The sequence below is a fragment of the Amphiura filiformis genome, chromosome 10 (genome assembly GCF_039555335.1).
Source record: "Amphiura filiformis chromosome 10, Afil_fr2py, whole genome shotgun sequence".
Lineage (NCBI taxonomy): Eukaryota > Metazoa > Echinodermata > Ophiuroidea > Amphilepidida > Amphiuridae > Amphiura > Amphiura filiformis.
The window spans coordinates 55,475,246-55,499,979 of NC_092637.1; the positions used below are offsets into that span (position 1 = coordinate 55,475,246).

Sequence of the window (24,734 nt, forward strand, 5' to 3'; positions counted from 1 at the left end):
TCAGATGACCCCTGAGTGAACCCAGATGACCTTGCAATGACTGTCCAAAAATTTGGCTCTAAATGATGACTGTACCCACCAAGTTTCATGCCCATGTGACAGTTTTTAGTAATTTGACCTCAGATGGCCCATGGGTGACCTCGGATGACCCTGAAATGACCGTCCAAAAATTGGGCTCTAAATGTTGACTGTACCCACCAAGTTTCATGCCCATATGACAGTTTTTAGTAATTTGACCTTGGATGACCCCGAAATGACCTTCCAAAATTTGACTCTAAATGTTGACTGTACCCACCAAGTTTCGTGCCCATACGACAGTTTTTAGTAATATGACCTCAGATGACCCCTGAGTGACCTCGGATGACCCAAAATGACCTTCCAAAAATTTGACTCTACATGTTGACTTGACTACTTAATTACCATATTTTGCGCTGAAAATCGAATCAGGTCGAGATCCTCTGGTCATGCTACCCCCTACCAAGTTTCATCATCATAGCACTTAGGGTTCTTACGGATCCCCAGATACAGCTCCACAATGCAGATTTCTTCAGATTTCCAGCCATATTTGTAGAAGCGTTCCGCATAAATTATGCAAATTAACAACTAAATGCGCATACTTTTTGCTGAAAAACTAATCAGGTGATCAGCAGGTGTATATCGTTCCTGTCACCAGGTTTCGTAACCATACGCCCAACGGATCTTGAGATAGTCTGTCCACAAACTCTGCTATCAATTTACGCTGATTTTCGCATAAATTATGCAAATTAGCTATGTTAATTTGCATATTTTTCAACTATGGAGCAAACTTGGATATCCTCCCTCCCACCAAGTAGCGTCCCCGTACGACTTACGGTTCCCCAGATACAGCTCCGGACGGACACAGACACACACACACACCTACACCCCCACACACGGACAGACAGAAATAGTGATTACTAAGTCCCATCCTGAACAAAGTTCAGGCGAGACAAAAAGTATAGGCCTACATATTTAGAATGGCAAAGACTTGATGAATTCATCTGTGAGGTCAAATTTGGACAAAAATGCTCTTTTTGGAGAAAATCTTTTTTATTAATTTTTAAACACTAGATAAAAATATCTGGGACCGGTCTTTTTACTTTTTTTTAAATTTTGATCAAATGCACCAAAAATACCAGGCAGGGGGGGGGGGTGCAAAATTTAGCATTTTAACCATTTTTGGTGGGAATTTCTCAAATTTGCCATTCTAAATATGTATACTTTCATATACTTTGGACCAACAATTTAGCAGTTATGAGGCCCAAAGGTTTTCATAATTCCAGGGTTAAAGGGAAATCATAACATTATGCCTTATTCTATTACCCTTACGACCCATTATTCAAAATCGCGCACTGTGATTTGTTAATAAAACACGTCACGTGAGAGCCCATTATTCTGCAATAATGGGTCAAGCGCCGTAACACATTCTATGCACAGTATTACGCTTGGTTATGCGTGCAATATTTCCGCGATACACACTGTCATTTACCCGTACGCGCTCCACCTTGAAGTAACAACTTAAAATATTTGTGCCTTTGAACTGAAACATTTTACCCCAACCCAAACAGAAAAAGTAAGTCCATAATTAGCACACCCACTTTCTAGAGAGACTATAAAACCCTGTGGTATCTGTCAAAGTCCAATAGTCCATAGGAAAGGACAGCGGTTATTTAATTCTCCATACTTTTAGGCAAAGATTTTTTGCCGCATGGCCAAAGAGGGGGGAGCAAGCGATTTTGACAGACCATTATGAGAATTGAAGAGCCCTTAATACTAAATGAATTTGGTTAATTAACTGATTAGATGATTGATTGATTGAGTGATTCAGTGGCGAAGCATCTCCTCCACCCCCGGCAGAGTCTTTCCCCCTGGACTTGTTGATGCAGGCTGACCGCCCTGATATGATATCTATTTTTTTTGTGTACCTTGTTTGTGTACATTGTTTGATATTCTTCATTTAACCCCCCGCCCCTCCAAAAAAAAAAATCTCGGTATTCATAATTCGTTGCGTCACCTATTTATTTCGAACACCAAGAATTGAAGCCATAATTTATTCGATTCTGTCTTCTGTCGAATGGTCTTCTGTAGGGGTGTCATTTTCTACTAAAGAGGGGGTCATGAATATGTCGGTGGCCAGAGTCAATTTTTATGACCCCCTATTGCGGGCTAAATTTTGTACACCCCCCATCTCAGGTTGAAAATTTTTATGCCCCCCCCCTTCCACCCACACAGACTCCAGACAAATTATTCATTGTTGGAACTAAGGCACGGAGCGCACAAAAACTTTGAACGTAAGTATAAAGAAAGTGCACGAGCATGCAACAATTTTTATCATAAATGTAAAGAATAGGCCTATATTAACCTAAAGATTGTGCACACATTTTGATTAAGATAAAAGAATGCACACATAGCGGAAAATTTGAGTTTTGTAAGCCCCTATTTTTGGTGTAACCAAATTATGACCCCTCCCCCTATTTTTGGTATCAAAATTCTTTGAGCACCCCAGTATATTCACAACCCTCCCCCCTTCATTCCAAGAAAATGGCTCCCTCCTAATATTTACTCATTCCAAGCACCTTCATTTAAGTTTTACATGGGCTTACATTATATTTGTATTACTAGTATATTATCGAGGGCTGGTCAATAAGTTCCCGCAACTATGGTGTATCTCCGCTCATGCATGACTTGGATGGCTGTTACTTACGCTAAATTCAAGTTTGTACTTTTGTCTTTCAAAACGAATATATGTATTAGCGATGCTGAATGCTTAATTACGTAATGACATTAGCATAAACACAATAGCGTATGGGCACTGCCTGATTTATGGTGTAAAGTAGTCAAGAAAATCTCGAGCCAAATTGAGGTATTGTTACATAATTCCAAATATCTCGAGAATAAAAGTATAGAATCTGGCACGGTTTTTGCAGCTTTATAGGCATGATGCTGGACTCTTTTTAGACATATACCATTTTTATTAAAGAAAAGAAATCGTGTTGAATATCTCCAATTTTGAGTAGGCTTTATCACCCATTGTTCTTTACATAATAAGAGATAGAAAGATTAATCGATGACAAAATTTAACCAATGGTACCTGGTTTGATTGGGTATCTACGGATCATAAAAAAGGGAGGTCCCAGTGGTGAAACCATAAACATTTCTTTCTTAATGAACCCTTAATTTCAAAAGGTCTTGTTTTTGTAATTAAAGTAGCACACCATAGAGAGGCTCTGGATTGAATAAGAAATTTGATTTTCAAAGGTATGTCTATAAGACTCGGTATAGCAATTTACTCACACAGCTACTGTTCCGCAAACCTTGTATTAGTCATATTTTTAGCGTGTTTTTGATGAATTTTTACTTTTTTCATACATTTTTGGTACTTTCAATCATGTATACCATCAACGCATGCGCATATTTCTATTTTTGTTGCAACAAATTCTATTGTCCTGACTATGATCTCTAATACCATACCAATAATCATATTTGTTTTTGTTTCATTTTGGAGATAATTTGGATTCTTTCTTCTGCCGTGTGGGCTCTTTTTTCGCGATTTTCACACCATTTTTGCTTGTTGTTATAGGCCTATTTTTGGTGAAGTTCAAAGACGGTCCCTTTCCTCATCTGTTGACGGATACATTTCTTCTTTCACAATTATCAATTGAATATACTCAGATTACCTAGTACCAAAAATAAGGCTTGTAAACTGCTTTGGTCCTTACTTCTGCTTCTTTTTATTACACGTTCCTCAAAGCCAATTCAAATTTCTCGCCAATGTTGACAATTGTCAGTGTACATATAGCAATGACTTTATGCAAATGAGATTACATAATTAAAGGTACTCTGATACTAATTGTTGTGCGTTTTCAAAGACAAAGGTACAAACTTTATTGATCGTAAGTAACAGTCATCTAAGTCATGCATGAGCGGAGATAAATAATGGTTGCGGGATATTATTGACCAACCCTCGTACAACGCATGACTTCACATCATTAATATCAATGACAACAATGTACACATGGTGCCGAAAAGTGCTACGTGATCGGACCGATGAACTTTGAACTTTTGAGGTAGCCTAGTGTCACTGTTCAGTTTTACATGCATTTGAATGGGAATTGATTTGCGGCCGTGTGTCCTGAACTTGTCACCCTTAGCGTTACATGACAAATATTATGAATTTTTACACCAACCGGGTTTCTAATTAGATTATCTCGACAATCATCAACCCTAAACTAGCAAAAGTATACATTTTTGGAAAGCTGAAGGCATAAGCAATTCAAATATATACATTTCAACTCATTATACAGGGTGACCTGCAAGTTATACAGGGTGGAATAAAAAACGATTTTGATAAAAAATGGGTCACTCAATGCATTGCTTATTTCAACTTAAAGTAATAAACTGGAAGTAAACAACATTCATTTGGTTAGAGGATATGGAGAGCCAACTGACTTCGGAAGAAACCGAAATCACAGCTGTTTGGTAATTTCAACTTAAAGTAATAAACTGGAAGTAAACAACATTCATTTGGTTAGAGGATATGGAGAGCCAACTGACTTTGGAAGAAACCGAAATCACAGCTGTTTGGTAATCTCGAATATAGGGTGTCCCAAAGTATGTTAGATTTTTTTACAATTCAACATATTTTGAACCTAAACATTTGCCCCCTAACCCATACAGAAAAAATATGTCCATATTTAGATTCCTCTTCAAATTTCCCTTCAGAATATCTATACTTTGACTATGATAGGATAAGTAATTAAAATTTTACAGTAACTTTTAGATTTTGAAGACATCTGCATTACTTACTATACAGTGTTTAATATGACAACGGGTAGTTTTGTATGGAAAAGTTTGTATTTTCTAGACTAAACCAATCATAAATGATTAAAAACAATTAGTAGAATTGTTTAGCTGTAAGGCCGTGACTCTTTTAGATGCTAAATAGAGTCCAAATCCAATTTACAGCCTTTACAGAAGCAGATTACGCACTAAAAATACCAATCCCATAGAGTTTGTGTGTACCACATCCCCCCACCACCGCCACCCTGCCCATTCTGAATTCTATGAAGCACAGTGTTAGTATTAAAAAAGTTGAAGTATTTCTTTTTACAGGGTTGAAAGTGCATTTTATTTAGCAATAAAATGATACCACAAGCATGACAATATCTTCTTGCTTGACAGAGATATCATCATTTGTTTTGAGTCGACTTTGGCAAAATGTTTGGTGGCAAGCTCAAGACACACGACCTTGCGCACTTATCTAATGTTTATGGAGCACATTTTCTTCAATAGTTTGTCAAGTTGAAGTCAAATGTTCTATATATTATTTGGCAATAGTGTATTTTGCCCATAGTACGTCCAAAGTTGCTGCTTTTGATCGCAAAGGTTGGATATTTTTATTCCCAATTTGACTCTGCACCCGCCCGAGGGCTTCACAAGGGTCCAGAATTCGGCGAAAATTCGACGGTAATTTTGCCGTTTTGGACATTAAAAAGCATTTGATCCTTAATTCTGTTTCAATAAAATTTTTGATTAGGTAGCACAATGAGGTGGGTACCAATTTTTTGACCAAATCTTAATTAAAGAATTATCAATGTCCAACCTGTGTATTTCCTATTGTTTACAAATTGATGTGTGTCAGTCCTAAATATACATAGGCAAGTCGTATATAGGACTGGTAGCGAGTCTAATACTGTATATGTGGTTATCGATGAGTGTTGGGAACGGCAGAAACTGGTTGTGATGGAGACTATATGTGGATCACTTTAAAAATAAGCGTCCTTAACAACCAGTCAACTTTAAGACAAATAGGTGAAAAAGGACACTTTCATGATGTTTTTTCTTTATTTTGTTAATTTCACATGCTCATATCGCCTAGCTATAAATGAAAAATATTTTTTTAGACCAATCAAAGCAATATATGGGTGTAGTACATGTACCCCCTTAACCATTTTATTCTGACCAATATATTGAAAAACACTCACTACCATTATTATTAAGAACCCTTTTTGAACAAAATGAATCAGAAAACAGTATTCTACAGTGGATATGAAGGCGAGATCCATTAAATTTTAAGAAATTTTCTGTTTTCATACTTTTTTCATACTTGACAACACTCCCAGCTGTACAAAGTCAATGGGATTTTGCAATGATAAAAAATTGTTTAACTCAAAAACGTTTTTTTTTTTTTTTTTTTTTTTCAAAATTCAAAATCAGCAGAAAGGTTTTTTCTCATCCACTACATATAATCTGGCATTTTAAAACCTTTTTTAGATGTGCTTAGAACATTGTATTAAAAAAAATTGTAATAATGAGTTATATTGCCTAACCAAGATACAGGGTGTTCAAAAGTTGTACTTAATTTTAATATTTTTACAACAATATTCAATTGAAAAAAAATTCTTGCACACAAAAACCAATGGCATATTTGAATACCTTATCAGCAAATTCCTGCCTAAAACTGTTTATTTACAATGTGCAGGTAACTCATCAAGAGGTGCTTATAACAGTAAGATATAGGAAAAACCTTGAACCCATAACATAAAATGCAGCACAATTGCAACAAATCAACCTATATATGTAGCTCTAAGTAAGATGGGTCATACATGTATTTAAAACTAGACAAAAATACTAAAACATGTCACATTTGTAGAGTCTGATAATTTACCTTCAAAATCATGCTTTTGCCAATTACTTGTCTACAAATAGGCTGCGAGTAATTACACTGCACACAACCTGCACAGTTCACTACAGTTTGTCCACTCTGAAGTTCAAAGTGACAATGCACGCGTATACAGCAAGTTAACAGGGCGTAGTGCTGCGTCTCTGCTGCAGGTATGTGTGCCTTCAAAATCGGCACAATGTATGCGTCTGCGTCTGTACTTTGTATTTCAGAGTAGACTGACTGTACATCATCATCCTTTAAAAAAGTGTGTTGCATACCTAACAATTATAGGCTATTAAATGGATGGCAATTGGCAAAGCATGCACCGTTCACAGTTCACTGCATCATCATCATCCTTGAAAAAGTGTCTAGCTGGCAACAGAGAAAAAAAAACTGTTTTGCTGGCCGGCCGACTTATATGGAGATGGGTCGGTTGGTCATTTTGTTTTATTTCCCCCATAAACAGAAACATGGTTAATGTCTATCATATGTGAAATATCCAGGGTGGGGAGGGGAGGGAAACACACATATTAACCCTAGTAAATTACTAGCATTATATATATGTCTGTTTAGACCATGCCATTTATTTCTTGTTATAAACATGCACCTGTATTGGTGTGTTCGCGTTGTAGTTTGAAATACGCGGAATTATACGATCATGCACGGTTGCATCGAATACAGCTTTTGAAAGCTATGTTCATTGCAATTCCTGGTATTAAAATGTTCTACTACGAAAAGGAAAACGTGTATGTGATTGCATAAAAACTGAATGTAGTTTTCTCAGATGGAATAGTCCAGTGCGTGCAGAGTGGCTAGACAGGCTCTGTGTCCGTGTGTTGTTATGAGAGAAAACATTGAAACACTAGCTAAAAATGTATGTAAATACTGCATGACTTTTGTTTCACTTCTTACAACTTCAGCTTTATTCATGAAGCTGATTTTCATCTGGAAAGGTATATTCAACAAAACAGGACTGTGTTCAAGTATCTATGTAGCACTAACATGAAAAGAATTGAATTTTTATGGTTAATTTAAAGTCTTTTATAATTTACTTAATTTACTTATTTTACCATTTTTTACCGGTAATTTACCATAATTTACCGCCAATTTAAATTTACTGGTAAATTAACAACACTGTTCATGTATTTCAGTTGATATTTAATAACATTTAATATATGTATAGTGAGAATTTCAATTGAATGAACACAGCTGTGATCCGATCACGATTGTATCAGTGCGTATTTCAAAATACAACAAGAACACACAACCTTGGAAAATACTAACCAATCACCAATGAGTTGGCATGGTCAGATTCACTTCCACGTCACAAACACCTGAGCATTTGTCACACAGTGTACGTGGAAGATCGTCACGTTGTTGTGCAGCTGTGTTCATTCAATTGAAATTCCAAGTGTAAATAGCTTCTTTTTGCTTGGGGATTCCTTCAGCAATTTGTTTGTCATGGGGGGGGGGGTGCATTGGATGCCCCTTGAGTGTACATGCCCCCAGTTACATACATAAAGTAGCTTTTTCACAGAAAAAGTCCTGTTTAGTTTTACAGTGTTCGCTTATTACTTTACAGCAATTGTGACGTGTCATGTCAAAAGGAGACACTTTTGGGCAGGATCGTAAATGGAGAAATAGCCAAAAATCTGCCCGAGGGTAAATTTTTCAAAATTTGGGTTTGTTGCGAATTTGTGATGTTATTAATGTTCAAAATATTGTCTGATAGTTTCAGACCGGAATATAACTGGCATCTTGTATTTTTAGAGACATTTTTCAAGGTAATTCCTACTCTCAACATTGTCAATAATATTTTTAATGGCCGATATCTCAATTTCCGATTTTATAATTCCATAACTTATGAACTCAATATCTTCGCTTAGGAATGTCCGATTTCATTGGGGAAAACGGTGCTGTGGAGCAAAATATCTCTATATTTAAGATATGTAAAAACCTCAAAATTTATATCCTGCCCAAAAGTGTCTCCTTTTGACATGACACGTCACAATTTCTAGTGTATTTGATAGTCTAGGTTAATTTGTCAAACAATGGGAAAATTCCTGTGTTTCTCCTTTTATTTTATAGGTCGAATTACACAGGACCTTTTCTGTGTGTTTGACTAGGTTTTTTGAATTAGAAATCACACAGGAATTTCCCCCAAATGGCATCAGAAAAAGCGGATCCAAGGTAAGGGGACGACGGTTACGCCACCATCGTTTCCTATGTATCTCAATTCATGACGCATGACCGTAATCACTTCAAAGGATATATATTTTTAGGAACAAATTAACAAATAGTAAACTGTGATTCGTCCAGTCTTTGAAAAAAAACCACCTTACAACGATATTGGCAACATGAGACTTGACAATTCACATGTATTGGATTGGCACTCACCTCTGTATGTAGCCTGGCAGGTGTCCTTATATTCCTGTAGTATGTTGCATATCATATTCAAGAATTGGTCAGCGTATGTTGGCAAGTCCATCATAAGCTGTTTGAGGTTCATAACTGAGCGGTCCACCAAGTAGGTATTGTGCAGTAAAGGTCTCTCTGATCCAAGACCTTTCTGGGTTTGACCATCGATTAGGGCTTTCACTGCTTCTGAAGCTAAACAAATTAAGAAAACAAAAAACAATTGATCATTATTTTGCATTTCATGAAATGATATGTGTGCCAAAACTAAAATTGATTCATCAATGTATGATGCTCCAGATTATATATGTGCATACATCGACTGAAAGTGAAGTTTAAATGTAAAACTTATAGTGAGACATGGGCATTTCATCTAGAAATGGAACAACAACCTCATAGCATGTGAGCCTGAATCCCCTCGGATGGGGTGTTTGGTACCAGTTGGGGGGGGCAAAGCTGCACCGCTACCAGAGATAGTTGACATATAATGGGCTACAAAAAATGCATGATAGCAATTGAATCGAAGTAGCTTTTGACGGGAAAAGGTCATTGAACTTTACACAGGGTCAAATTTCAAATTTGCTAAAATTGTGTTAAAAACCATTCCTCAAGTCACAGAGGCTACATCAAAGATTAAAATGAAACACACGGTTAATGACATGGAAAGGTAATAGCATTAGGCTCTGGAACGCATTCACTATGAGCGATGATCACCAGCTAGCCTCCAACATGTTAGCATACAACTTTTTGATATTTCCTCCCATTTGGTATGTTGTTAATTCTAGAGTGTAAGCAAACCAAAGATTTGCAGTCAAAATGTTACTCGAATTTTTTAATTATTTTGAATTTTGGTGCACTGACATTTGTAGAATTTATTGTTGCAAAAAGATGCAAATTAAGACCATGCACCAGATGCAGCTTTTGCAAGTGTGAAAGTCTTTCTGTTTTAATCTATAAGGATGTGTTGTGCCTAATTTTGGCATTTTTGTACTAAAACATTGATTTCTCAGTTGTTGTTTTTTCAATTGGAAATAAGGAGGTTTTTGGCAATGGAGTGAAGCGACCGAGCCAAAATTTTTGAGGGAGTGATGTGACCGAGCTGAAATCGGGTGGGTGCCAGGCAGGGGACGAGGGGGAAGCCCAAATACAAAAATAAATTAAAATTGAGTATTTTTTAACAAAAATTAAAAAAAGAAGTTAGTTATTCAAGTTTGGGAACTGGAGAAATACTGCTACTTAAAAAAAAATTAATTTAATTCAATTTTTTTTCTTCTTTTTTATTTGAGTAGAAAAAAGTTATAGACCCTTAATTACTTGTTATTCACGGTTGGAAACCAGAGAACTACTGCTACTAAAAAAAAAAAAGGTTTTTTTCAAAGCTGGATAAAGCTGTACGTAAGGTTGGAGTTTTTTGGGAGCCTCCCGACCAAATCAGGAGGGTTGGCATCTCTGGATTATGCGTGGTACAATGTCTTTACCTGAGATGCACAGCATCATCATGCGGTATGAATGCATGTATGAATGTGCGAAGGAAAAAGAGCAAGGGGTACAACTTATGGACAATCACAACCTCTCTACTGTAGAATCTTGCGCCCGGCTTAAAATACAGAGACCAAGATTACAAAACATTTGCGAATAGAATCTAGTATGTTTTTGACCTGAATTAACCCCATTTTTTGACAATTTTAGAATTAAAATGCCACACATATCTCATGCATTTGTCCCAGTAATTGTGACCCGGAGATTTTTATACCCATTTTGTGGGTGCCGGTGATCTTTTATGTGTTCAAAGTAAGTGTCAAATGTTCAATCAGGTAACTTATAACATAAAAAGTGTTATAACAATAAAATTGAATTTAACAATAAAACTGAATTGAATTGAAAAAAAAAATGAGTCCCTCAAAATGCATAATTTTAAAGACTGATAACAATCTCCGAAACTTGAGGGAACACTCCCTCCAGCACCACATATAGCCCCTGTAAGCGCAGCATCGCTGGTCTATCTCCAAGACTTTATTACATTCGCCAATGTGCAGTGATTTTTTCTCCTACAATAGCCCCTGCAAGAGGATGTGTGCAAGCATTTAGGTCTGCATCTGCAACCACCACAAATGATATTTATATATATATATTATTCACAACACAAAAGAATTATGCGATTTTGAAGATGAATACCACATTTTAGGGTATAGAACATACGTTTGTGAAGTGTATTGTTTGGAGAGTGACTTTGGGACTGTGCACATGTGTGCACACATGGGAATAGGGCTCTTGGGCTAAATGCCAGTGAGAAAAAATGCGAGCCCACTGATACACCACAGGACCACAGGGTTCATGATAAGTCAGCAAGACAAACTTGTTTTCCGCATCAATATTAATCTTTCCAAAAATTAATGCTTCATTTTATCATTTTCAGATTAAATCCTTTGACATGGCACAAGGATACTCATGGCGTTTAGCCGACCAATTTGAACCTGAAGAACTTCTAAATGACGAATTGGAACGTAGAGATCCATTGGCAATCGCAGTCCATGAAAATGGTAACATTGCAGTAACATGTAAAGATAATGCAATGGTATATGCAGAAGATGGTAACTACAAGTATACTTTCCAAGGGCCTTTCTTTGCAGACCTGAATGCAATTGCAGCTTACAAATATGGGTTTCTACTCCCTGGTATTCATCAGAATAAGGGATGCATCAATTTTTATAAATTGGGAGGGGAGATATTACAAAAGAATTATCATATAGTCGTTGAAAATACAAAATCAGCTCCTGAATCTCTCACCACATGTACCTATCAACCGAATTCCCGTTATGGTCCAAGAATAGCAGCAGGTTTTCCAGGAAACAGAGTTTTCATCTGTGCCAGAGGACAGCATCTGGATTATGATGATAACTATGCTAATCCTGATGACATGATGGATGAATATGATGGTGTTCCAAATCAACCATATGTGACGTGTCATGTCAAAAGGAGACACTTTTGGGCAGGATCGTAAATGGAGAAATAGCCAAAAATCTGCCCGGGCGTGATTTTTTCACAATTTGGGTTTGTTGCGAATTTGTGATGTTATTAATGTTAAAAATATTGTCTGATAGTTTCAGACCGGAATATAAGTGACATCTTGTATTTTTGAGACATTTTTCGAGGTAATTCCCTACTCTCAACATTGTCAATAATATTTTTATAGGCCGATATCTCAATTTCCAATTTTATAATACCATAACTTACGAACTCAATATCTTCGCTTAGGAATGTCCGATTTCATTGGGGTAAACAGCATTGTGGAGCAAAATATCTCTATATTTAAGATATGTAAAAAACTCAAAATTGATAAGCTGCCCAAAAGTGTCTCCTTTTGACATGACACGTCACATATGCTCTCGCAGCTAGTCATGATGGAGTTATTTTATGTTCTTCTGCAAATACTGAAGACATGTTGTGTACAGACGGCCCAGCTGGACCTAACGTACCTTGGGTACCTGTGCCTCCTCCCAATGTGAAGACATGTTGTGTACAGACGGCCCAGCTGGACCTAACGTACCTTGGGTACCTGTGCCTCCTCCCAATGTGAAGACATGTTGTGTACAGACGGCCCAGCTGGACCTAACGTACCTTGGGTACCTGTGCCTCCTCCCAATGTGAAGACATGTTGTGTACAGACGGCCCAGCTGGACCTAGCGCATGCCTTGGGTACCTGTGCCTCCTCCCAATGTGAAGACATGTTGTGTACAGACGGCCCAGCTGGACCTAACGTACCTTGGGTACCTGTGCCTCCTCCCAATGTGAAGACATGTTGTGTACAGACGGCCCAGCTGGACCTAACGTACCTTGGGTACCTGTGCCTCCTCCCAATGTGAAGGCATGTTGTGTACAGACGGCCCAGCTGGACCTAACGTACCTTGGGTACCTGTGCCTCCTCCCAATGTGAAGACATGTTGTGTACAGACGGCCCAGCTGGACCTAACGTACCTTGGGTACCTGTGCCTCCTCCCAATGTGAAGACATGTTGTGTACAGACGGCCCAGCTGGACCTAACGTACCTTGGGTACCTGTGCCTCCTCCCAATGTGAAGACATGTTGCGTACAGACGGCCCAGCTGGACCTAGCGTACCTTGGGTACCTGTGCCTCCTCCCAATGTGAAGACATGTTGTGTACAGACGGCCCAGCTGGACCTAACGTGCATCTTGGGTACCTGTGCCTCCTCCCAATGTGAAGACATGTTGTGTACAGACGGCCCAGCTGGACCTAACGCATGCCTTGGGTACCTGTGCCTCCTCCCAATGTGAAGACATGTTGTGTACAGACGGCCCAGCTGGACCTAACGTACCTTGGGTACCTGTGCCTCCTCCCAATGTGAAGACATGTTGTGTACAGACGGCCCAGCTGGACCTAACGTACCTTGGGTACCTGTGCCTCCTCCCAATGTGAAGACATGTTGTGTACAGACGGCCCAGCTGGACCTAACGTACCTTGGGTACCTGTGCCTCCTCCCAATGTGAAAGAATGGAAACCTGGCCATATCTGTGCAGAGGTAGCTCCCAACAATGGTTTCTACGTTGTAAATGTGGGTAATCCTAGGGCCGTTTACCACTATGATCGAAATGGATTCACACAAATTACTGAAGAACTTGAAGATCCTGCTGGTATTGCTTTATCTCCAAATGGAAAGAAACTCTATGTACTTGATGAGAGAATGGTAAAGATATTTCAAATTTGATTATCTTAGGGTATATTGGTCAGCGTACATGTACCTGTGTGTATTATGTACATATTTCTCATATGTTACCTTTTGTAGCAGCTTGAATTTCAGTTCCAATCTCTGACTGCAGATGATCCAAAAAGATTTCTTTCACATAGTCACTGATGAATTCATGTAATGTACAATGACATCTGTGTATAAAATTAAAAGCAGAGAAACAGTATATAGTATAAGTGTCATTTTGCAAGTCATTCATACTGATTTCAACAACTCTTCCTATACCTTTGTACAGGAGCCAATCCACACTTTTACAGTAGCATAGATGGTCATTTTCACAGTAAAGGGTGTAACTTTTGATTTTTAGGGTCAAAATTTCAAACCACTTAAATATGTTTCTGTTTACTGTAATAATGCATAGAAGCAACTTAAATTCCAGTAAAATAATGTTTCAAGGCTTAAACCTTTTGATTTCTGATAAAAATTTTGACATTTTCTATAACATTTTGGTTAAAATCTAAGAAAAAATGTATTTTACATTAGCTCAGAAAATTATGACATGAAAGCTGGAATACATGTGAAATCCCATTCCAAAGTAAGTCAACAGATATAAGTTAAATTTTATACCATGTTTTGCTATGTTTGTAATTGCAATTTTGAAAATTTTTAACATCAAGGGTCATTTGCAATGGAAATTTCCCAACCTTAAACATATTTTTTAAGTTTTAATTGGGTTCCTAAAATAATTTGAATGTCTAACTCCATGTACAAATACTACTTGTTGAAAGGAACCTCCCAGCCAAGTTTCACAGAAATTGGAGTTATTTTTTAGAATTGGCAATTCAAGCGATTTGTGTTTCAGAGGCTTCAGTTAACAACACAGGTGATCATAAAAGTAAAATATTTGGCTAACTACTACAAGTTGACATGAAAAATAGGTAAAAAATATCACAATTACCAATTTTCATGCTTTGCTTCTAAGTATTGAATTTCAGTTGTGACAAAAATTAAATTATCACAGCAAGTCATTTTTTTTTTGTTTCGGAGGCTTCATGTTAACAATGGTTAAACATTGCAGAAGTAGTTTTTTTGAAAACAACACTGTTGGGATCATCTAAGCTGTTATTTTCTTGTGTGTATTGAATCAATGAATCGATCGGCAGATATTGTAGATTTATAACATGGTAATTTTTTCACCCATTTGTTAAGTATGGTGTTATTTGCATGTGAAGCCTCCGAAACGGGCTTTCTTGGGTATCAGTAAATTTTTCAAACATTAACCATAATATCAAATTTTTCTTTAAATTTATGACATTCTGCACATATCGTGTAACAATTACAATGCAGATATCAATATGGAACACACCAATTTAGATATGCATAGATGATAATTAACCTTATTGTTGTTTCAGAGGCTTCATTTGTTTCGGAGGCTTCAATTGTTAACGGAAAGTTTGTATTGGTCCCATTTTCAAACGGTGATATATATCTCCACGATTTAAAAACAAGTGACTTGAGGATCTACTTTGCTACATTTTGATAAATAGATTGGATGAGCTCTTTTATTTATATTTGCCCAAGCTTGCTGAACAGTTTGTTTCGAGGCTTCAAAAAGTTAACGGAAAATTGGCTCTTTGAAGTCAAGATTTTATAAAAATTTTAAAAGCTTGCAAATCGACTAATTTTTGTTACCCATTTCAAGTTAAGATATCAACTGTTATTAATCAAGAAGAAGTGAAGAAATAACCAAGAATTATGAACCAAAACTATACCCACAAAGTTTGTTAACAATTGTTAACGGAAAATGAAGCCTCCAAAACGACAAATCTCAAAAATACAGGGCTGTTCACAATTAAATCTAATGTGGCAGTGTTTACTGAACATATGACCGTACTTTCAGGATAAGAAAAATTATCCATGAACTAACTGAAGAAAACACAGGGTTTTACAAAAATGTTACTGTTTTTTATAGTTTTTCAAAATGGCAATATTAGGTACACTTAAGCCTGCTAAAACTGAACGCAGTAACTCCCGAAGATGATTATGCTACCCAAGGTAGCTAGCTGCTAACTAGATGACTTATGTGGCCAACAATCATGGAATTCTGTGGCTTTATTAGAACACAACGGATCAAAATGTTAAAAATCCAAAGTTACACCCTTTACCGTGAAAATGACCAGATGCAAACGCAAGTTAACGGAAGCGCGCATGCACATGAGCGTGTAAGATTCGTCATGCCTGGAACTTGTGCAAGTATATACAAGCTTACATATTAAATTTGGAGGTAGCGGCTAAACACTGCTTTTTTTAAATCCTGTAGTTTTATTATCAATATCAACAGAGAAATCATTGATCTTCTTGTAATATTAAGTGGCTATGACTATAACTGACATTCTTCATGTGAATTATACAATCTTTACCTTGTTTTCGTTGTTAAGGGGGATTCAATCATGTCTCACTGTTATTCATCACTGTTTAACAACTCACGTACGGCCTGTCTGTGTGGTTTATTTTGCTTGGGCAGCTTCACTCGGGCAGTTAAAGCTGATGCCAGAGCGAAGTAAACCACGCAGGCGATGTGGACGCATCATTGGTTAAACAGTGATTGAACAACGGTGAAACTAGTGCTGGTATCGACAAGGCGTTGTCGACAAAATTGTCGACAAGAGCACTTTTGCCGATTGGCAACAAGAGCTTTGCATGTATCGACAAAAAATATCAGAAATTTTGCGATCGAAATTGAAAAATTGATTGGCAGAAACTTCGCTAATTTCCTTCTTTTTACCAGCAACCCAAAAGATCTCATGCGACAAGAAAGTTATGAATCTTTTTTATCTAAATATCAAAGGATAGTTCATAATATAGCATCCAAAATGGTCAAATCCAGCAAAATTGTGACCCCTTTCCATGCTTTCCCATTTTCGTCGATGTCGATTTGGCTTTTTGGTTTATTTTTAGAACGGCCGCCATGTGACGTCAGGGGGGCTTTGCTGAATAACGATCTTTGATTGGCCAAATGTCAAGGTCGTTCTTAGCGTGCCATGTGCACACTTGGTATGACGGAATTTATTTTGTGTGTCTACTTGGTTGAGTATTTGTTTATTTATATGTTTTTTTACGTGAAAAATATACTTTATTTTCTTAGTTCCTCTCACCCCACATGCAAATAATATAAGCAACTATACCATGACTATAGCGTTGCCAGTATGTATCGTTTTCATAGTCCCTGCAGCGTGTTGACTGTAAATGTGCACTCTGTAGGTTGCTGAATTTTGAACCTTGATCGTCGCAATTTGCCATGGGGCGATTTTTTTGGACATTAATTAGGCCTGATTGCCGACGTCGGCTTTTTAATTTTTGTCAATTGTCGACAATGAAAATGCTTGCCGATACCAGCACTAGGTGAAACATGATTGAATCCCTAAATATATTACTATTACTAGACTTAACATAATTTGTGAAAAATATCTGAACTGTTGTGTACATGTTCATATGTTGAAAAGAGAGAATGGTCAATTGACTAGGTACAGTAGCTTCATTACCAGTGACAATTACATAACATGATCTTGAATGAAATATATTTTACTGTATATATTGTAGATTTGATGCAGTTTGATTGTTACTCAGAAAACTTTGTAATTTAGATGATTGAACCAGTGCTAGAATCTTGGGCACGATCAAATCCACAAATCAACTCTGAAAATATTTGTATTAAAGTGGATGGGAAAATTTGACCTAAGTAAGATCACTTAAATGAACTTCATCCACATTAAATATCATTTTGTATCAAATAACTTGAATTTCTACTCTCTAGTTTTGTACAGCCCAATTACAAATGTACGCATCTGCGATGAAAATTGCACTCTACAAAACAATGTTGGTTTATTATTATTATTATCATTAGAATTAACTGATTTGTTTTCAATATGAATGGTCATAATAAATTTAATAGATCATTTTTTCATTCCTTGATGAGCATATATGGTCATTTTCACGGTAAAGGGTGTAACTTTGGATTTTTAACATTTTAATCCGTAGTGTTCTAATAAAGCCACAGAATTCCATAATTTTTGGCCACATAAGTCATCTAGTTAGCAGCTACCTTGGGTAGCATAATCAGCTTTGGGAGTTACTGCGTTCAGTTTTAGCAGGCTTAAATGTACTTAATATTGCCATTTTGAAAAACTATAAAAAACAGTAACATTTTTGTAAAACCCTGTGTTTTCTTCAGTTAGTTCATTGATAATTTTTCTTATCCTGAAAGTACAGTCATATGTTCAGTAAACACTGCCACATTAGATTTAATTGTGAACGGCCCTGTATTTTTGAGAACCGGACTTCGATATTTGTCGCTTCGAGGCTTTATTTTCCGCTAACAATTGTTAACAAACTTTGTGGGTGTAGCTTTGGTTCATAATTCTTGGTTATTTCTTCACTTCTTCTTGATTCATAACAGTTGTTATCTTAACTTGAAATGGGTAACAAAAATTAGCCGATTTGCAAGCTTTTAAAATTTTTATAAAATCTTGACTTCAAATAGCCGTTTTTCCGTTAACTTTTTTGAAGCCTCCGAAACAAACTGTTCAGCAAGCTTGTGCAAATATAAATAAAAGAGCTCATCCAATCTTTTTATCAAAATGTAGCAAAGTAGATCCTCAAGTCACATGTTTTTAAATCGTGGAGATATATATCACCGTTTGAAAATGGGACCCAATACAAACTTTCCGTTAACAATTGAAGCCTCCGAAACAAATGAAGCCTCCGAAACAACAGTAAACTTAATTATCATCTATGCATATCTAAATTGGTGTGTTTCATACTGATATCTGCATTGTAATTATTACTTGATATGTGCAGAATGTCATAAATTAAAAAAAAAATTGACATTATGGTTAATGTTTGAAAAATATACTGATAACTTAAAAAGCCTGTTTCGGAGGCTTCACATGCAAAAAACACCATACTTAACAAATGGGTGAAAAATTAATGTGTGATAAATCTACAATATCTGCCGCATAGAATCATTGATTCAATACACACAAGAAAATAACAGCTTAGATGATCCCAACACTGTTGTTTTCAAAAAACTACTTCTGCAATGTTTAACAATTGTTAACATGAAGCCTCCGAAACAAAAAAAATGACTTGCTGTGATAATTTAATTTTTGTCACAACTGAAATTCAATACTTAGAAGCAAAGCATGAAAATTGGTAATTGTGATATTTTTTACCTATTTTTTATGTCAACTTGTAGTAGTTAGCTAAATATTTTACTTTTATGATCACCTGTGTTGTTAACTGAAGCCTCCGAAACACAAATCGCTTGAATTGTCAATTCTAAAAAATAACTCCAATTTCTGTGAAACTTGGCTGGGAGGTTCCTTTCATCAAGTAGTATTTGTACATGAAGTTAGACATTCAAATTATTTTAGGAACCCAATTAAAACTTAAAAATATGTTTAAGGTTTGGAAATTTCCATTGTAAATGACACTTGATGTTAAAAATTTTCAAAACTGCAATTACAAACATAGCAAAACATGGTATAAAATTTAACTTATATCTGTTGACTTACTTTGGAATGGAATTTCACATGTATTCCAGCTTTCATGTCAAAATTTTCTGAGGTTATGTAAAATACATTTTTTCTTAGATTTTAACCAAAATGTTATGCAAATGTCAAATTTTTTATTAGAAATCAAAAGGTTTAAGCCTTGAAACATTATTTTACTTGAATTTAAGTTGCTTCTATGCATGATTTCAGTAAACAGAAACATATTTAAGTGGTTTGAAATTTTGACCCTAAAAATCAAAAGTTACACCCTTTACCGTGAAAATGACCATATGCATTGCAGTTTGATGATGCAGTTTAAATTCTGGTACAAATTAAATCATGTCTGGAGAGTAACAGAATGGTTATTTGCCATTGCACCATTCTGATATCAGAGTACAGAATTTTATATCTTTATACACTGAGTAACATAACATAATCTTGAATGACATCATTTTACTGTAGATTTGACACAGTTTGGTTGTTTACTCAGACAAATTTGAAAATATTTTAACTTTTGAAGTCCGCAAGTCATTTTATTTTTTGGAATCTCTTTAGGATGCATGCGGGATCACATTTGGAAGCAAAAAATTGTTAAATATATTTTAAAGTAACAAGTACAGGTATATGAAAATATATAACAGTAACAGGATCGAGCACTCTTTTTAATGAAAGAAGAAACACAACTTTTTAATGAAAGAAGAAACACAACTTTATGTAGATATATGAAAATATGTATTTTAGGAATGAAAATATCTCAAGGAATGCTGCAAGGATAATCAGAAAAAAATCATTGTGTCACCACTGGTTGAGTAATAATCATTTTGATACAGCCTATATCTTTTGTAGATAAGACACGACCTTAATCTCCCAAATAGGGGGTATAGATTACATGGAGGCACCCATTCAGGTAACCCTATGTGAAATTCACTCTCCCTGTGAGGAAGATTAAGGTCATGTCTTCCATAGGGGGTGTATGGATATAAACTGGAATAGCTCATTATTTTAAACATTACAGACTGATTTGTAGTAGATAATAGTCATATTAAAGTAACTTTTTTGTAGGTAGAAATCAGGTTACTGATTTATTACCTATCTCTTTGATATGAATTGTACATAAAGTGTATGTAAATAATACTATTAATATTTTATGTATACTGATTTTTAGCAGTTAGGATACTCAAAACTTTTATCTTAAAAAGTGAAAGCATTGTTATCATTTGGCAAGAAGTAGTGAAATATATCATGTATAGGGAGAGCGTGGCGTAATGGTTAGGGTACTTGCCTTTGGTGCATGAGGTCCCGGGTTCGATTCCCGGCGGTGGCAATTTGCTGGGATATTGACTTGGAAAAAAAAAAGTCTGAAATTAATTGGCAAGTTCTGTAGATTAAATTCAGACTTCCGCTCTCCCCATGGTTCATTTAGAATTGGGTAAATGAATCATGAAAGTACTCCGTCCTTCGGAGGGGACGTTAAGCCGTCGGTCCCGTGTACAGAGAGCCATACCTGTACATGTATCTCGCAGCCAGTTTCGAAAAGAGTAGGGTGTTAACCCCTGACTGTTCCCAACCCGTCCCGGTGTTCAAATGGATCCCAATGGAAATAAGCTTCAATAGAGGCTTTCTTGGGTTATCCAGGGTTGTCAAAACCCGAACAAATCAAAAAAAAAAAAAATTTAACCACATGTAGCTGATGCATATTGAACAAATGTTGGACAAATTTGTCATCTTTCCCAAGCCCATAATTATTGAATAAAAAAAAATATAAGAAACAAACCAGTGCATGTATATTATAGCTACATGTAGATTGACAGTCAAAGATTGAATCAATGCTAGAAATTTGATAAGAAATCATGAGTCAAAAATTGAATATATGAATACAAAACCCACCCAAGTCCATGTATACGTTGGTCAAATTGAGTTAAGCATGGGAAATTGTTGATAAACATAGGCATGTCATATGTATGAAAGAACAACTCAAATTCATCATCTGTGTCTATTGAACATGTGAGAAATAGCATGTATGAAAGAACCACCCAATTCTGTGATTTGAGTCTTGTAACACATTGATTGAAATCCAGTATGTATTAAAGTCCACTTGTATCACATTCATTGCTGGAGAGTGACTTTTGAAAAAAAAATGGGTTTAATAAAGGAACGTGTGTGGTTTATATTACATGGCAGAATGCTTAAATCAACATTATACATACATGTATGCTTTATTTTGTATTATCTTACTAGTGGTAATCTCATTCCAACGGTGTTGTCTTTGTATATGATTCAAAAAAACACCCTAGTTCAAAATTTAAAATGAACCCTACAAAGTCCCTGAAATGCTAATCGTCATACTTTATACAGTTTAATCCACTCATTTGCACGTAAAACTTACCATATTGACCAGGTAAATCTAACTTAAGGAATTAACATGATACACAGGTTTTTCTCTCAAAATCACTTCCCATGGACTTGGGTGGGTTTTGTATTCATGTATTCAATTGTATGTGAAAAAGTGTTGACCGTTAAGAAAAATTGAGTCTATGACCGTCCACCTCAAATGGGCTGTAATGTCGGTCTTTACATTGTTTGAGAGATTGGACAGTTGGATTGTTTGAGAGATTGTACCCTAGGCCTGTTGCTTGCTTGCAATATAACAATCAGTAAAATGGTGGGTGCCTGGCGGTCACATGGCATTTAATTGCAGGAACCAAAATATGAATACACCAGACGTTACTCTGAGTTTCATGCCTAAAAGGCAATCGTCAGACGACACGATGAAATGTTTTGGGTGGACTACCATAGGAATGTGATGATTGCCTTTTAGGAATGAAACTCAGAGTAAAAAGTAACGACTACCTATTCTGGAAGGTCTGTTCTTTGAATTTTTATAAAATATTTTAGTCATTGTACATGTATATATCAACTGATGTAGTTGTAGTCTTTTTAAGATACTTGTAAATTGATATAGTGATTTGTAATCAGTGTAATCTACATGTATAATACAGCTTGAAAACCAATCTAATAAAATGATTTTAAAAATTGCAACTGATCCTGAAACTTTGAAAAAATAATTATACCATCAGATTTTGGTACCTTTGTCATTGTCATAAATGTGCTAATATGTGATGCGATCAAGCAAAATGAGATAATGTCGATCAAAATCAAAATTCAGTTTTTAATTTCATTAAATGAGCCGTTCTTAGAGCTTTATTTTAGTCAAAACCTCATCATAATTAGACATACGGTTCCAGAGATATGGCCATTTTAGTGTTGCTCAGAACAATAAAATACAAAGGAAGTTGAATACTAAATATTGGTTATATCTGAAAATCAATATTCCCGACATCCGACTCATTTTGCTTGATCACATCACATATAGCCTGCTAGTGGTCAGCTGAGCTGTGTATTTTAAAGGCAAAATAAGCATTATACATGAATCTGTATGACAGTATATAAATTAGCGGGGCTTCAACTTCTTCAATACTGCTGTTTTCTTTGTTTTTTTGCCAAATTTCTCATTTCAAAAATGACAATTTGAATGACTTATCCTTATACACTAAAAGCAATTTATAAACAATTTTATTTTTTCTTTACACTTTCGCTGGGATCACTGAATGGAACTTTAAATTGAAATTAATTTATAATGGTATTAATATTTTACGATAGATGAGTCAATTTATGTTTGAGCCAGACAAAATTGAAACATCAATGTTTTTGTTGTATCTCTAAAAGATATCCCCAACAACATATCAAAAGAGGAGAAAAAGGGAAATAGGGGGAAAATGCTAATTCACCCATTTTGTCATTTGATACTTGCATTAGCAAACATTTTTATTCTATGCAAATTAGCATTTCCCCCCTATACTTCCTAGTTCTCCTTTTTTGATATGTTGTTCAGGAGGGTGTGTAGAGACACATATAGCAACCAAAAACATTTGAGTTCCAATTTTGTCCAGGTGTACCCATTATTTTACTTTATTGACTAGTCTATGAGGCAATGAAACAATTTAGCAGACATTTGGTAAGTGCACTTAATTTTTGTCATTATATTTCCTCCCAGGTACATACACTTATATCATTAGATTTATAAAGTTTACTACGAGGACTGTTAAATGTTAAATTTTTTTAAATAATATGCCATAAAATTTGTATTATATCGCATATTTCAAAAAATCAAAATTATTTGATATACATTCCTCGTATTCAGAATGCAATTTGGTGTGTCTGATGTGCTCTCAGGTCCCACAAAAATACTGTGCAAACGTTGCTATCCGATCCTATAATAAAGTAGAGTGTTTCTCTCTTGATTTATAGTGTTTCAAACTAAATTGACTCCATAAAGTAGAGGTAGAGTCTTTCTTTCTTGTTTGCTTGTACTTTAGTATTAGTACATTGTGTAGAGGGAAATATGGTTATAACATGAACAAGCAAGTTTTTCTTAGGAACCCGAGTGTATTATATATTTACGGTATGTGAAACAGAATGTGTAACCATTCTGTTGTTTTTTGTTTCCTTTTTTTGTTACCAGATGCCAGGAAAAAAATATTGGGGGTGGGGTGGCAAACTATACAATAGAAAAGAAACAAATAATCTCATAATCCATTTCTGTTTCCATCTTTGTAAAGGCCCTTGCCACAGGGAAATGTTAAAGGTTAGGTGTTGTACATGTAAACTGTCATGTATGTCATCATGTTACTGTCTCGGACCATGCCCCCCATTGTCGCTCTCTCTGACTATATCTAGTCAGTGAGAGCGTAATGTGCAAGCACGATACGCGTATACGGCGAGGTACACGTATAAAGGCAATTTGCGTAAACCGGGCGTGTAAAATGCACGCGAAACTAATATGCAGAACAGTCATCTAATTTTTTGTAATGTTTTTCCTATTTTGCAACAATTAAAATGTGTACATCCATATCAAAACGATGCACTTGTCGGCTGCTACATGTGCCTCATTTCACATAATAGCTAGAATAAATACCAGACTCATCTCAGTGGAGGTCACTTCAAATCATCCCCAAGTGACATGGTTATGGAATATCCTCTGTATTAATAAGCCATGTGACTTGGGTGATTTAAAGTGACCCCCACTTGAAATGAGTCTGGTATTTATTCCCAGTTATTATGTGAAATGAGACTCATGTAGCAGCCGACAAGTGCATCCTTTTGATATGGATGTACACAAATGTTTAAAAAGGTAATTATTTCAATATTTAGAATGACTTAGTGGTATGATAAATTCGTTATTAGGTTCAGCATCAGTATGGTACAGGAAATTATCGTGCGCTCAGTGTCATACTGGGTTCAGCCTTCGGCTTCACCCAGTATGACACTTCGTACACAATAATTCCCGTACAATACATTGTACCTCCGCTTCACCTACTATTA

The 24,734-nt window shown here is 35.9% G+C and overlaps 1 protein-coding gene across 1 annotated transcript in view; it reads right to left on the reverse strand.

Moving 5' to 3' along the window:
- LOC140163041 (exocyst complex component 4-like) overlaps positions 1-24,734 on the reverse strand; it is a 97,446-nt gene that overhangs the window by 30,995 nt on the left and 41,717 nt on the right. Inside the window, 2 exon segments of the mRNA XM_072186385.1 lie at positions 9,080-9,292; positions 13,891-13,994. Coding sequence (XP_072042486.1) covers positions 9,080-9,292; positions 13,891-13,994 — 317 coding nt within the window.